This window comes from Camelus ferus, chromosome 33 (assembly GCF_009834535.1).
Source record: "Camelus ferus isolate YT-003-E chromosome 33, BCGSAC_Cfer_1.0, whole genome shotgun sequence".
In the NCBI taxonomy this organism is placed as follows: Eukaryota; Metazoa; Chordata; class Mammalia; order Artiodactyla; family Camelidae; genus Camelus; species Camelus ferus.
In genome coordinates, this window is record NC_045728.1 from 4125932 (window position 1) to 4142999 (window position 17068).

The following is a 17068-nucleotide window of genomic DNA, read 5'->3' on the forward strand; positions in this document are numbered from 1 at the left end:
TGTGATAGGAATTCAGTTTAATTTGACTATTGCAACTAATGCACTGTGGCAAGTTGCTGTTTCTTGGTTTGACTTTCCTGTTTGCAAGTGGAAGGGCTGAATGAGATTTCTTTTAGCTCTGTGAATGTATGTTAAACACCTTCCCATACTCTGTTTTTTTTCCCTAGTTAAAAATCTGCGATGCTCGTTCGCATTCTGCTGGTACCTGTTATAAGATGGACATCATAGTATTTGGAGAAGGTGGTCACTCATGTAGCCAGTACAGAAGGGGTGGGCCTTGTGTGTGGCTCATGTGGAAGTCGCCAGCTTTGTGGTTCTGGGTCAGAGCTTAGCATGTTACACTGCTGTTAAGTCACCTGACAATCGCCCGTTCAGCGTTAGAGTTTCCTGTGCACCTGGGATCAAGAGAACAGGCATTCGAAAGATGGTTTAAAAATCGGTACCAGTGACAGGAATGGTGAATACTTTCCTGGGTTAGAGAGCAGTGGAGCAGGCAGGATAAAACACTGCCAGTTCTTAGTTCTGCAGGTTTTCAGTATCAAATTATATTTTCCTGAAACGGATGATCTCTACCCTATGTGGTTTAACTGGTTCAGATTATGGAGAAACAAATACTTTCCTTGTTATAGATGCCACATGTTTTTCAGGCTGCGTTAGCTTTTACCAGTGAGGATATTCTTTGGCTTATATTTATTTAGCTTGTGGTAAACTCTAGGCCTTAGATTTCGTTACATGAATTCTTGTCAGATAAAGTGTGTTCCCTCATACTTATGTAATTGAGTTTTGAATATAAATTCAGGGCTTTTTTTAATCTTTGATGAACTTCGTAATCATTTCAGTTTGTTTTTGCAATGTATTAAAATAAAATCTGTGAATTCTGTCACTCAGGGTATTCATATCCCTTTAAGTTTTCTCCTGTCTGTAAATTTGATAAATATGTCATATATGTTTTTGTCTTTTATAAAAAATTTGAGAAATTTAGGAACGAAACAGCCCTGTGATCTGCGACCTCCTTCCTATTGCACAGTAATTTGCAATATAATTTGACACTTAACATTCTTGAGTATTTCATCAACTCCAGATTTGTATAACTGTCTTAATATTGAATTGCCATTTAGAACTTTTATCCAGCGTGTATGACAGAAGACTCAGCCGTGTCCTGCTGTAATCAGGTTTCATCATGCCTTCTTTATCTGTCTGCTCTGTTGTTCTGGCAGCCTGTTTAAATACTGCCTCCTGCCCCCAAAGGAAACGAAAAGGGTTTCTGCTTAACTTCTTTTCTTTATATGTGTACGGGGTCTTACGCTGAAAACCTTGCATTCCTGGGGTAACTTCAGTTTGATTATGCTTTTTTTTTTGAAGTTAATACAATGATGGATTTGGTTCACTATTTTATGTACGGTATTTTTAAAAATTTGTGTTTCATAAATGAGATTGGCCTATAATTTTTCATTCTCTTGTTATTGTTTGTTTTTTTCCATTTAGTTTTTTTCTGAGGTATAACTCATGTAAAGACAAGTCACAAATCTTCATATAGAGCTTGATGAATTTTTGCTTATGTTTTTCCCATGTGACTGCCACTTAGATTTAAGAAAAATAAAATTTTCCTAAAATTCAGAAAGTCCTTCCTAGTCAGTACTTTTGCTACCAAAGTTAACCATTGTTTCTGTGCATAAAATTCTACAATATGTACTCTTTGTATCGCCGTTCTGTTGTGTATGTAATAGAATCTCATTGTGGTTTTTATTTGTGATTCTATGTTGATGATTTATGTTTAGCACCATTTCATGTGCTTATTAGCCCTTGAGATGTCTTCTGTGATGTGTTCATTTAAATACTGCATTTTTCTTCTGTTGGGTTGCCTGTCTTTTTTAAAACGGAATTTTAGAAGTTCTTGATAAATTATATATACTAGTCCTGTATCAGATAACTTGTATTTCCAATTTCTTCTTCCAGACTCTGATTTGCCTTTTCACATGCTTAATGGTATCATTTGATAAACAGAAATTCTTAGCTTGAGTCCAATTTATTAAAAATTTTTATTTTAATTATTCTTTTTTGCTTGTGTATTTTGTAGAAATTTTTGCCCATCTCAGTGTTATGAAGGTATTTTCTAGAATATGTTTACTTTTATGTTTGGGACTATGAGCTGTTTAAAATTGATTTTTGTGTGTGATGTGAGATATGGGGATCAACATTTTTTTTATCCATGTAGAAATCTGAGTGGCCTGGTACATTTATTAAAATGACTGTCTTTTTTCCTGACTTAATTTCACTTGTGACTTTGTCTTGAGTCAGATGACCATATTCTGGCTGCTGTTTGAATTCTCTCATGTGTTCTTTTGATCCATTTTTCGGTTCTTGGGTAAATACTACTGCTGTCTTGTTATTTTAATTTTATAGCAAATCTTGTTATCTGGTAGAGTAAGTATTCCAGCTTTGCTCTTCTTGGTCTTGGCACTTCTGTGTGCTTAGCATTTCCATATAAATCTTTAGAATTAGCTTGCCAATTTATACAGATAAATCAGTAGATAATTTTGAGGGTAACTGACACTTTGACAGTATTGTGCCTTCCAGTCTGTGCAGATCAGATGTGTATATGTATACATTCTGTTAATTTACATTTTCTTAAATTTTGAAAAATGTTTGTAGTTTTTAGTGTAGAAGTCTTTCATATATCTTACAGGGTGTATTCCTGGGTATTTGATGTTTTCTTCAATATTATTGCATAATTGTTTTAAAATTTTATTTCCTGGTTGTTTACTGCTAATATGTAGAAATGTAATTAATTTTTTGTGTATTTACTTCATACCCAGAGTCTTTGATATATTCTTTGGTTACCTGTAAGAGTTTTTAAATTCTTTTAGATTTTATATGTGCACAATCTTTTCTTTACTTTCCATATTGCTCTGGCTAGGCACTCTATAATGGTGTTGAATAGATGTGGTAATTGCATGCATCCTTGTTTTGTTCCTCATATTGGGGGAGGAACTTTAAATATTTCATCATTCAGTATAATGTTTCCTTTAGTTTCTTACTGAATAGTTTTTATTACATTAAGGATGTTCTTTTCTATTTTTAGTTGACTGATTTTTATTATTTCATGAATAGGGTTTGGGATTTTGTCAAATGTATTTACTGCCTTAGAGATGATTACATGATTATTTTCCCCCTTTTTTGTTAATATGATGAGCTGCTGACTTGTTTTCAGATGCTAAAATGGTCTTGCATTCCTGGGATAATCTGCCGGGTCATGGTGTTTATCTGATATGCTGTGCCTTGTGATTTTTCAAAATGTTGATCATACTTCAGATTTATTGAGTTTTCTGAACATGCTGATAATTTTCATGAAAGGGAAACTTTTTACCTATTATTTTTTTTCCAAAACGTTTTTCTTTTCCTCTTCTTAACCACCCGTCTGGTGGGGGGCGGCATTTTCCTCTCCTTTTTTTGCCTTTGGTTACACATATGCTAAATGGCTTGATACTGTCCCACATGTCACGTGACTGTTGGTTTTCCTGTCTTTTTCTCTTTACAAAGCACCAAAAACTAAAAACCAAGAAGTTTTTGGGTAGTTTTTACTTTCTGTTTCTTCAGGCTCACTGATCTTTTCTTCTGCCGTGTCTAGTATGCTCTTAGGTAGTTTTTGTTACAACTGTGTTTTTCACCAGTAGTAGTCCCACGGACTTTTTTGTTTTGTTTTGTTTTCGTTTGTTTCTTCATTATGTTTGTTTCCTTTTCCATACTTGAACATGTTGAGCATATTAACAGTGTTTGTGCATTTTTTCCCTGCTTGTTGCTCGTACTTTTGTTTCTAGGTCTGTTTCTAGTGAGTGAGCTCTTCTCGGTCACAGTGTTCGGGCCGGGTTTGTTAGGCTTCTCCTGTGTATGTGGAGATTAGGAGCGGCAACTTATTTCAGGTTCATCTGTGTATACATATTTTCATTCACTTATAGTAGTTTTCTCCTTCCTGGGCGTTTTCCTTTAAGGTGCAGTCACAGGGAGCTTTGAAACGTGACACCTGATCCTCCTTCCCAGGGGTGCTGCTGCCCTCGGGTTGGCCTGTAGTCCTCCTCTGAGGTTGGGAAGTGCTTGCAGGTCTACAGTTTGGTTGAACATGGAGTTCGTCTTATATAATTTATTTCTCTTAAAGATCATATTGTATCTCATGTCTTTTCTGTATGGTTGAGCTTCAATGTTTAGAATGGTTTATACATTTTATCCAGCTTTTCTTTTCTTAGTCTAGTCCTGACTGATGGCAAAAGTCTCTTGGGTGGTTCTGATGTCTGTGTTAACTAGTATCATAAAGTAAGTTAGAAGAGTCATCTTTTTTTTGTTCTTTTGAATCCTGCTCTTTCCTCATTCCTGATTGTTTTTACAGTTATCATGAACTATTCCAGACAAATGTAGAATGAGCTGAAGTTCCTGTAACAATTTCTTGTGACATGTGGTAGTTCTATTGTTAGTTTTTTGAGAAACCTCCATACTGTTTTCCACAGTGGCTGCACCAATTTACATTCCCACCAACAGTGTACAAGGGTTCCCGTTTCTCCACATACTCACCAACATTTGTTTGTATTTTATTTGGGGGGGGGGCAGGTAGTTAGGCTTACTTATTTATTTATGTTTAGAGGAGGTAGTGGGGACTGAACACAGGACCTTGTGTGTGCTAAGCATGCGCTCTACCACTTGAGCTATACCCTCCCCATGTATTCTTTTTGATAATAGCCATTCTAACAGGGGTGAGGTGATGTCTTACTGTGTTTGTTTTTTTTTTTTTTTAGTTGAAGCATATTCAGTTTACAGTGTTGTGTCAATTTCTGGTGTATAGCATAATGTTTAAGTTATACATATACATACATGTATTCATTTTCATACTACTTATGGTGGTTTTGATTTGAATTTCCCTGATGATTAGTGATGTTGAGCATGTTTTTATGTGCCTGTTGGCCATATGCATTTCTTGTTTGGAAAAATGTCTATTCAATTCATCTGCCCTTTTTTAATCGGGGTTTTTCTTTTTTTTCTTTTTTTTTTTTTTGATGTTGCATTTATGAGCTGTTTATATATATGGATACCAGCAATTCCACTCCTGGGTATATATGCGAAAAGAACAAAACATTAATTCAAAAAGGTACATGCGACTCAATGTTCATAGTGGCATTATTCACAATTGCCAGGATATGAAAGCAACTTAAGTGTCCATCGACAGATGAATGGATTAAGAAGATGTGGTGTATATATATGTACACAATGGAATACTACTCAGCTGTAAAAAAAAAAGAATGAACTTTTGCAATTTGCAACAACATGGATTGACTTGGAGGGCATTATGCTATTTTAGTTTGTGATGAGACACATAATATAATAGTTGACTTCAAAATTTGATTGTAAGAGAATACTCAAGTAAGTTATAATTTTAAGAACAGATTATTAAATCAGTATGTGTTTCTGTTGGTATGGAGTCAGCAGAACCCTTGAAATGAACTATAATCTGCTTTTTAAAATGTATTATACTAAAAGAATAGTCATAAATCTTTTTGTCTTTATTTTTTTTAAGGCAAGAGGAGCAGATGTTCCAGAAATTCCTGGAGACCTTAGTCTTAAGACATGTGGCAGTACAGCTAGTATGAAGGTTAAACATGTGAAAAAGTGAGTATAATTTTATAGCAGGTCTCAAATGAATTCCTATAAATGGAAATCAGTTCTTTACTTCTCTTAAAACTTTTATTTAAATTTCTTACTCAACAAGCTCTTACTGTCTGTACATTCAATTATACTATTAAGCCTTAAATTATGACTCAACTATTAGCAGAGTAGGTCTGAAGATTACCTGCTTGTCTAAAAATAGTCTTTAATTTTGTTCTTGCAACAACTTCTATGCCATTGTCTATCAGGTTGCATTTATTCAACAGGAACAATCCAAGTATGTCTTTCTTGATGCCTTTAATACATGCTCTCATTCATTTAGAAAAATCGGTTTTGTTGAGTTATCAGATTGTTGTTTCTCAGTTTTGCCTTTGAGAAAGCCTGAAATGGAGTCAGTATTTGACTCTTAAGTGAAATACCTGAAGGTATCCGTTTCAGTTTTAAACAAAAAAACTGTCTTTTCCCCTGGTAAAGGGTTAGATAGCTATGTTTTCATTCTAAGTTGAGGAAAGACAAGGATAAAAATGTTCATTCTGCATCCAGACCCACCAATCCAGGACTGATGGGCTGCGACAACATTCACAGGTACAGTCTGGCTTTGGAGTCTGTGGTGGGAGTGCTGCCTCTGGTTCGCAGCTGGCTGTCCACAGCTACATAACAGTCACCAAACGCATACTCCTTCTGTGGCCATTGGCTTGGGTCAAGATTAGGAGAGTACTACAGTGATGCTTTTTATTTTATTTGTTTGGTTTTGGCCTGTGCACTGAATGTAATTTCCATATGACTCTGTGTATTTCTGAAAAGGTTTATGTGCGTATATGTGCTCACGCGCATGTGCTTATTAAATAGTGTTTTGCTTGTTGCATGACATCCTAAACCTGTTTTATTTTCTCCTCAGGCTTAGTAATTTTGATTATTCTAGTGCCTTGTATCTCATTTATTTCATGTACTTCAGGTTACCCTTCACTAAAGGTCACTTTCCGAAGATGGCTGAGTGTGCACATTTCCATTATGAGAACGTTGAGTTTGGCAGCATACAGGTATATTTGAAATATTTCCTACATCCTGAATTAAGACATCTGTATCTGTATCTGTATACCTGACAGGTGACACTTAGAAGTAGGTTTTTCTGTTGATGTCTTACTGGTTGGTGTGAAAACTTTTCTTCTCTTCTGCTGATTAGTACTTGATACCTGATGGCTCCTATTTCAAGTGGAGACAGTATAATAGAATCAGTATAAGTCTCAGAATTTCTCCCAGATTCCTAGACAGAGTTTGCCGTCGCTCTGTAGCATGAACCACCTGAGTTGTCACGTGACTCTCGTCACGCTGGGTTGAGTGGTGATGAGTAATCAGAGCTGGGGTGAGGGTGGACTAGGGTTAGGGAGACAAGTGTTAGTGTAGGTTTTTTTTTCCAGTATCTTCTATCGTGAAGTATATTGTGTTTGTACGTGTGTATGCATATAAAACACATACATTTATACGTATATATTATATACGTCTTTTAAAGTCTAGGTTAGGAGGTGGACATTTCCGGTGTCCCTCCTGTGTTGCCTTTGCCTTCCCTACCCCAGAGGTTACTTCTACCATCTCTTGTGTAATATTCATTACATTTTAAAAAATAATTTTACTATCTGTATGGTATTTAGGTTTACCTGTTTCTGAACTTTATTTAATTGGAATTAGTCTGATTTATTCAGCCAATATTTACTGAGCAGGCAGTTTTAGGTGCTCTGGCGATGTTAGTGAGCAGCTCCAGCAAAAATCAAAGACCTATTCTTACAGAGCATAGAAAAGGCCAGAAGATGAGAGCTATGGTGAGAACGTGGAACAGGTTTAAGTAGGATCAGGGCTACTGGCGGGGGCTGGGATGTCAGACCGGGCAGGCTTCTTCATTTAACACTGTGAAATTTACCCCGTAGAAGTTTGTAGTTACAGTTTGTTCATTTTGTTCACTGCTGTGTATTAATCCATAGCACACGTGTGTCACAGGTAATTTATCAGTTATTTCATTTGTTTGAAATTTGGCTTGTCAAGTTTTGACTGTTACAAACAGCCTCTCAGTGAACGTTGTTTTACACGAGTCCTGTGGCACAAATGCAGGAGTCCCTCAGGCAGTACGCCTCAGAGTGGAATTTCAGGGTTACAGTGGACCCACATGTTCTGCTTTACTAAGTAAACAAACTACTTTTTAAAGGGATTTACAAATTTACACTCCACAGGCAGTAAAATGAGAGCTGTTTTCTGCGTCCTTGCCAACTCCTGGTTGTGTGATACTTGTTAATTTTTACTAATTTGATGGGGATGCAGTTCTCTCTCACTGTATTTTAATTTGCAGTTTCCTAATTTCTAATGCAGTTGAGCATCTTTTCAGTTGTTTATTGTGCATCTGAGATTCCTGTTTTTTAAGTCTAAATCAAGCCTTTTGCTCAATTTGTTTTATAGATTTACTTGTATTTTTCTTATTCATTCATGGGAATGCTTTACATATTTTAGATGTTAGTCTTTTCTTGTTGCATCTAGTCCTTTATTTTTGTGTGTGAACTAAAAGCACTTTCTCCCAGGTTGTGGCATGTTTATTCACTCCTTTTTAATACATAGGCATTGTTTATTTTATTCGTTATGCAGTTGTATGTATGTACAAACCTTCTGGCTTGTAGGTTTTTAGTCATATTTAAGATGTGCTTCCTTGCTCTGAAGTTATGAAGATATTGTCCTTTTTTTTCCCTTTAAGTTTCCTAATTTTGACTTTAACGTTCAGGTTACTTGGAATTGATATTTATGTATAGTGTGAAAAGGAGTGATGTTAAAACTTCCGAACCCCTGCTGAGACACCAGTCAGAATGGATGTTAACCACAGCGCTGGAGCTGAGATCTGCTGCCTTCTCCTGCGCAGAGCATTGCCCTCTAGTAGTGTGTGCCATCGGTGGTACAGCAATTCAGTGTTTTAACACTGTGGCACCCACTGGTCTTTTTTGAAAGGAGTCCAATTTTATTATTATTTTAAAATATGACTATATTAGAGTTCTCTAGTGAAACAGAACAGGGGTGTGTGTGTGTGTGTGTGTGTGTGTGTAGAGAGAGATCGAGAGATTTTAAGGAATGGGCTTATGTGGTATTGTGGAGATTTAGTAAGTCAAGAATCTCCAGAGTAAGCTGAAGACCAAGAGGAGCGTAATGGTTGCAACTTGAGTACAAGGGCAGTCTGCTGGGAGAGTTCCCTCTTCTGCAGGGGAAGTCTGTCTTTCAAGACCTGCCACTGTTTGGAGGGTAATCTCTCCTCCCTCTCCCTTCTCCTGCACGTTATGGAGGGTAATCTACCTTACTCAGAGTCGACTGAATTAAACGTTAAATCTCATCTGAAAAATAACCTCACAGTAACATTTGGAATAATGTTTGACCAAAAGTTGACACATAAAATTAATTATCACAGTCTACCCTTTCTCATCTTGGCACTCCTTAAACCATACTTATCTCCAAATAAAGACAATAACAAGGTCCTATTTCTGCCTAACATGGCCAGCTATTGTTTACACAACTAAAGACACTGGATCTTTACCCGGAAGAGGATGCAAAGTCCTTCAGTAATGTTTACTCTTGATATTCCATAACTAGAAGACTGTGATGTAAAGTTAACAATACTTAAATATAATGATGTAAATCTTATATTAGTAAGGCGATAGAGAGGAGGAAACAAGATATTTGCTACCGGTATACACACACACTCACACAGTGAAACGTATTCATAACAAAATAAGGAGGAATACTCATGACAGTTATAGCTCTTGACTCTGTAAATGGTCATATGGCTGTAGGTGGTGTACCGTTGCCTTCACCACTGCTCATTCTGCATTTGCCTTTGCCCTCAGCCAGAACCTCAGCTGGTTGTGGTTCTTCACCTGGTGAGGTGACCCAAACCTTCATTTTGGGTCTGGCCATTAATAGTCCTTCCTGAATTGGGTTCTTGTTATTTTCTACTGAGTTTAATGACAGGGTTTGGTGATACCAGGAGACACCCGAAGAGATCCCCTACATTCTGGACGTAATCTTCCTTACTTCTGTTGTTGAGAAGCTGTCCATTTTCCCTCTGGAAGTCAGGATCAGCCACACGAGCCAGCACTGTAATTCCCTTCTTTGCCTGGTAGTTTAGAGGCGTAAGGAGCCTGTAGTGGCTGAGCAGCAGTCTTAACTTCCAGCACCGTGAATCATTGTTGTTTCTTCTGGTGAAAGCATTCCTCCCTTTGCAACTAAGACCTCTAGGCCAGGAGAGCACATAGTCCTGGAGACAGAAAGCAACAGTGTTGCTAGTGAGTCACTGTGAGTAATATAGAGTGGTGCCACTCCCATCTCCACCCCTTGATTCCTCGTTGTCCAATCTGATTAAAGATGCTAATGACTCCATATCAGATAGTGAAGAGAGCATGGGGAGTCCATGGCACGAAGGGGCAATGGAGGTTATGCATAATCTCGCCGTTAGGTACTTAGAATTAAACCCTTAGACAACATTCTGGGTGACCATATATATTGTATCTTTGAACATTTTTATCAAACTAATGAGTACAATACGATTTTCATTTCCCTAATGATTGGTGATGTTCAGCATCTTCTCAGGTACTTCTGTCCATTTGTGTATCTTCTTTGGAGAAGTGTCTCTTCAAGTCCTTTCCCCATTTTTGAATTGGGTTACTTAGTGTTTTGATGTTGTTGAGTTTTAGGAATTCAGATCATGTCACTTTTCCAAAACCCTCCATTTCTCCTCTTTTTCAAAGTAAAAGTCAAATTCTTTCAAATTTCCTACATGGATTTACAAGATCTACCCTTAAGTGCTCTGCCCGCATCTCTTACCCCTCCTCTCCTACGACATAGTGTTCCAGCCGCGGTTACCTCTGCTCTTCCCCCAGATACGGGCTCCCTCCTCAGGACCACTGGACTTTCTGTTTCCTCTGCTTGGAAAGTTCTCCCTGGATATCCACATAACTTGCTACCTTCCCTTTTTAAAGTGCTTGAGCAAATGTTGTCTTCTCAGGGTATACTTTTTCTATGTAAGATGGCACCTCTTGGTCACCAGTATTCGCCACCTCTCTTCCATAAGTAATTTTTCGCTGTAACATTTATCACCATCTGGCGTGCTAAATATTTTATCATTATTTCTTCTTTTTTTTCCACCTCAGCATCTGAGTACAACAGTGCCTGACACATAAAAATCACTCAGTGAATATTTGTTGAATGAATGGATGAATGAACTTATGTTTGAAGAAGAGATAAAATTTACTTTAAAAATGCTTTTTAAAATATTTTGGGTTTTTTTTGACATTTAAATTTGCTCTTATGTGGTAAGAATATATATGTCTTATGAGTGTACATTTACTTACTTATTTTTGTAAAATATCAAATGATATTTTATGACAGCTACAAATGGAAGTGAAAATTCCATTTATGCTCTTTCTTTTATTAACTATTATGAGTCTGTCTAGAATTTTTCCATGTATTTATAAAATATATGTAGCAGTATCTCTAGATAGAGCTGTAGCTATAACTATCTACTTAACTATATCCTTTAAAAATATAGATGAAATTCTATACATACTGTCTTGAAAATTGCTTTTTTACTTGCAAGTGTATCTTAGGTATATTTTTTTATTTTAGTAATTGGATTTACCTTACTCATTTTCATAGCTACATAATATTTCATTTTATTATTATACCATAATTTATTTAATTATTTCCCTATTGATGGGTATTCCAGGTTTTATTGATGTGAATATGCCCATTAAATAAAATCCTATAAGAGGATTCGCTGAGTCAAAGGGTATGTACACTTAAAACGCTGACAGTTGTTGCTAAGTTTTATTTTTGAAGTATGCCAGTTTATGCAGTGGTTAATGGTAGTATCTTTTCCTCCCAGTGACAAGCATTGTTGATTTTGTAATTTTTGCCCGTAGGATAGGTGCAGTATGTCCTCTTCTTGTTGTAATCTGTATTTCTCTAGTTATGAGGGGATGTTGTACATGATTTTATGCTTATAATTTATATTTGTCTTTCTATACATTGCTTATTATATCCTTTTTCTGTTTTTTAAAGAGATGATGCTGATGATTGAATAGTTTCTCGGTCTTCTTAGTTGTGCTCTGGCAGAGGACTAGACAGAACAGACTGATGAGTGTGGGAGTAGATACCCAGGTGTATCACACTTAATGTGTGATAAAGGTTAGCATTTTTGGATCCATGTGGGAAGCCAGTACCTGTTGGTCATCTCACCATCCACTAGAACAATAAGCTGAATCTGTGCCTACAGGGACCTAATGCTTTAGATTCTCTGCCCCCCAGCTTAGAGATGGATGTCTGAGAGGTGAGGTGACTTGCCAAGGGTCACATAGATGGTAAATAGTAGAGCTAGGATTTGAAGCCCGGCAGTCTGTTTCTGAAGTACCCACCCTTAGCCATTCCAGTTTCTGATAATATTGTTCTCCTAGTCACCTCCAGGTAGACCTGTGTGTTGTGCATCACATTTAAATAGTCATACAGTTCTTTCAAATCCATCCTTCTTTTCTATTTCTGTCCCTTATTTGAAATCTTCATCTCTGGTTTTGGCTCTACCAGTTTTTGAACGTGCCTGTGTTTCAATAACTTGGCCTAAAGTACAGCTTCAGAAATTTAAACCTCTGTGTGAAACCTTTCTAGACCTTCCACTACACAAGGTCCTGGCATTCAAGATGTTGCATATAAGCTTCCAGCACACCCTTCATTCTTTTATTCACTCTTTTATCTTACTTTTATCCAACTATTCATTTACTGAACACGTCACGATCTTTCCTTTGTTTTAACCTTTCTTCTTATCAAGAATCTTGTATATCTTTCAAGGTGTATGTCACATCTAATCAGCTTTTGTGATCCACTTCTCTTTCTACCTCCCGTCCCCAGTGGATGAGTTGGTTTCTGAATCATAACACATTGTATTTTTTCATATTGATATAAGTCACATGAAATTTACCTTTTTTAATTGAGGTAGATTCACATAACGTAGATTCACCATCTTACCCATTTTTAAGTACACAGTTCAGTGGCTTTCACCACATTCAGAATGTTCAGTCATTTATCACTGTTAAATTCCAGAACGTTTTCATTACCCCCAAAAGAAACGTCATAACTTTTTAGCAGTCATTCCGTTTCCCTTCTTTCCGAGCCTTGGCAACCACTAATTTGCTTTCTGTCTCTATAGATTTGTCTGTTCTTGACATTTCACATAAATATAATCGTATACTGTGTTGTCTTTTGTGTTGGTGTCTTTTCCTTAGTGTAGTATTTTCAAGGCTCATCCATATTGTAGCATTTATCAGTACTTCATTCCTCTTTATGGGTGAATAATAATCCATTGTGTGGGCATACTACATTTTGGTAACCATTCTTTAGTTTGTGGTCATTTGAATGTTTCCACTTTTTGGCTCTTATGAATAATGCTACTATAAATAATCATGTATGATTTTTTGTGTGAACATGTGTTTTTGATTCTCTTGGTTTTATATGTCTTTTTGAATATAGCACCCTGGTGGGCGTGACTAGATAGGCATGTGCTTTTTGGCTAGTTATGTATCTTTTTTTGGAGAAATGTCTATTTGAGTTCATATTTTAATTTTTATTTTTTTTGGTTGTTGAGTTTTAAGAGTTTCTTGTATTATTCTGAATACTATACCCTTACCAGATATATAATTTGCAAATATGTTCTTAAATCTGCAGTTTGTTTTCACTTTCTTCATAGTGTCGTTTGAAGCGTAGATGTTTGTAATTTTGGTGGTCTGATTTATCTGTTTTTTTCCTTTGGTTGTATATGCTTTTGTTGTTATATCTAAGAAACTGTTGCCTAACCCAAGAACATCAAGATTTATTCCTGTAGTTCCTTTTAAGAGTTTTATGGTTCTAGCACTTAAATGTATTTGTCTTTGACTCATTTTGAGTTAATTTTTGTAGATAGTGTGATGTAGGGGGTCCAAATTCATTGTTTTGGCTGTGAATATCCACTTTTCTGAGCACCACTGGTTGGAAAGACAATTCTTTCCCCTTTGAATGGTCCTGGCACTCTTGTTGAAAATCTGTTGGCAATAGATGTTTGGGTTTATTTCCGAACTCTCACTTCTGTTCCTTTCGAACATATGTATTCTATGCCATTACCACACTATTTTGGTCACTTTAACTTTGTAACATGTTTTGAAATTGAGAATTGTGAGTCTGCCAACTTTGTTCTTCTCTTTCAAGATTATTTTGGCTATTCTGGGTCCCCTAGATTTCCATGTGAATTTTAGGATCAGCTTGTCCATTCCTGTTTAAAAAAAAAAAAGGCAATTTGAAATTGTGGTAGGAATTATGTTGACTCTGTAGTTTAATTTGCGGGATATAGCCATCTTAATAATATTGTCTTCCAGTCCTTGAACACAGGATGTCTTTGCATATTATTTAATTTTTTCAATAATATTTTATAGTTTTCAGCATACAAGTGTTACACTTTTTTGGTTAAATGTATGCCTAAGTATTTTATTCATTTTGATGATGGTGGTAAATATATGTTTTTATATCATTTTTCACTTACCATTTTCCATTTTGATTTATGTTTATTTATTATTTGATATTCCTAAACAATTATAAACTTTTTGTATGGGTATTTCTCACTTCTTACTTCTGCAGAACTTAGCACAGGCTTTCAGTAGTAGGCGCTCAGTGAGATTGTTTAATGGAAGGCATGGCATGATGTTTCTTGTTAAGTATGTTGGAGAATCATTCATTTAACAAACACTTACTGCATGTTGACTGTGCTCCAGGTGGGATACTGTATGTTGGAAATATATATCAAAAAGGTAACATTGTTCCTTCCCTTGAGATGTTCTCACTCATTTGAGGGGGACTAAAATATGAGAAGATAATTATAAACATAATAGATGTTGAATCAAAATACATTAGCTTGAGGTTAATTTTATATCTTTATTTGTATATGTATATATGTATGTATATATGTATGTGTGTATACATATATATATGTATATATAATAAATATGGAGACGTTAACTCTGTTTTGAAGGATCATTAAGTGCTTCACAGAGAAGGTGACATTTGATTGGCATTTTAAAGGCAAATAGGAGTTCCCTGGGTAGAGGCTGGGATGTCATGAACAAAGACCAGTTCTCAAAAGGACGTGTATTCATTACATTGTTATTTATAGTAAATAATTACTCTGGTCATAGAAATAGATTGTTGAAACATCTTTATATTCTTAGGACATACTCTCCTTCTGGGCCAAATAGTTTAAAAATAAATTCCCTTTTTCAGTGTATCAGGATCTTATGAGTTTTGTGTCTGTGGTCATTAGTGATATTGGTCTGTATGTTGTGCTTGTCCACTAGCCTGAGTTGGAGACCTTCATTGCCCCATAGCCTTTTAAAAACAAATGTCTTGGAATTGTTTGTGGAAATGGGAATTACTTGTTCTTTGAAGGTTTAATAGAGTTTTCCTGTTAAAACCTTTTGGGCCTGGTTCCCATTTGAGTGCTTAATCTTCAGTTACCACTTGAACTTATAATTTGATTATTGGTCTGGTCAGGTTCTTTTTTTAGGTCTACTCACTGTCTTCTTAGGTCAATTTTTATTATCATTTATATTTTCTTACAAAATTGTTCATTTAATGTAGATTGTCAAATTTATGGGTGTAAGTTGTGCACAAGCTATTCATAACATTTGATCTTATCAAGAAACCATCTGGAGCTTTTACTCATCAACTTGAGACTCTTCCCCACTTCTCTCCCCCCTCCTCCCTCCTTTCCTCCACTTTTTTGTCTCTCCCCCCTCCCTGTTACTAATTAACTATTAATTCCTAAGCATATTTTTTCTTTAGATAAAATATCAATAGTACCTATAGAATTTTATTCATTTGTTTTTAGCCATTATTTTTTAATAAGAACACTTGAATTTAGACATTTTCTCCCTGAATAGTACTTTGAATAAACTCTGCAGGATTTGATATATAAGGGCTGCATTATATTTTGTTTAGAGAAATTGAAACCTGCAAAAAAAAAAAAAAAAGTTAAAGGTAAGCATTGCTAGAAAGGGCTTCTTACTGCTTATTAAGTAAAACAACATGTAGTTTTAAATTCTGTAAATGTATTATCTTTATTGCCCTTCTCCCTGTTGAATCATCTTTGTTGTTCAAAAACAAACATTTTTTCACATTCCAAAAATATTTTTCGGTAAGAAGGAAAAGAAGTCTCTTGAAAGATGCAAAGATATGATCAGTCTCGTCTGCTTTCCGCCGCGAGGCTTCCGGCCCTTCGCGCGGGGCGTTGTGTGAGACCGCCCTCTAGCGTGGATGTGCGCGCGCCTGTCTCTTCTCATTCGGTTATCTGCAGCTGTGAATTAACATGCTTCTTTTTATCTGATTCCATATAAAGCATTAATTTATAGTAACTTATACGTGAGAGCTTAGGTTTTGGCTGAAATATACTATGTACAGAGAAGGTACGAGTCGAACACCTGCTTCTCTGGCGTGCGCAGCGAAAGCTGCCGTGTGAGGGGCTGGGAGACGCGGCCGAGGCCGAGGCCCAGCGGGCAGGTTTGCGTTCTCTTCTGTCGACACTTTGGTCTATCAGCAGACGCAGCCTCGCCCAGGATACTGAGAAATGTGGAAAGAGGTAGTAAAGTTTGACCTGAGTGTAAAAATGTTGAGGAGTAGAAATACAAAATAAACCTTGAATTTTTATTTTAAATGAAGTAATCAGAATTATAATAAAAAAAAATACAAGCCGGTATTTCCCAAGTGCTTTCTGTGAGCCAGACATTATACTAAATACTGATTGTATGTTGTCTCATTGACTCTTCACAGCAGTTTCAGACAAGGAGATTGAGTTTAAGGACTTACCTAGGATACAGCTGGTGAGTGGTGGGGCTCTGTGCTAGAATCAAGGCTGTAGAGCTGTCCTGCACATTCATTCTTTTGTAGAAGTACTAGAAAAGGACAAACTGACAAACCTGCTATTTTGATAAGCAGAAATACACGATAGCCTTGAGATACCTCATGTCTTTAATGTATTTGAAGGTAAAAAAGTCTGATGATTAATAATGCACTGTAACCTGTGGGCTCTTAAGTAAGTACCTCAGCTTCTCTGGTTCTGTTTCCTCAACTGTAAATTAGGAGTAACTGTATCAATTCCAGATGCATCACAGAGTACTGTGAGAATTAAGTGAGGTGGTAATTAACAAACAAACCAGCTTGCTTAGTGAATTTTGAATGGTAGATGTTCTAAGGAACTTTGGTGAAGTCAGACCTTAATCTGTTAAATGTGGAAAGTAATACTTTCCTGATGACCTGAGGGTAGCATGGTCAGGATTGAGGCAGTGGATAAAGAAATTCTTTGCAAGTTGGAAGCTTAATGACGGTGAGG

At 36.3% G+C, this 17068-nt stretch overlaps 1 protein-coding gene across 1 annotated transcript in view; it reads left to right on the forward strand.

Moving 5' to 3' along the window:
• ARHGAP32 (Rho GTPase activating protein 32) overlaps positions 1-17068 on the forward strand; it is a 118936-nt gene that overhangs the window by 19184 nt on the left and 82684 nt on the right. Inside the window, 3 exon segments of the mRNA XM_032472537.1 lie at positions 5561-5652; positions 6193-6234; positions 6605-6689. Of these exon segments, the coding sequence (XP_032328428.1) occupies positions 5561-5652; positions 6193-6234; positions 6605-6689 (219 nt within the window).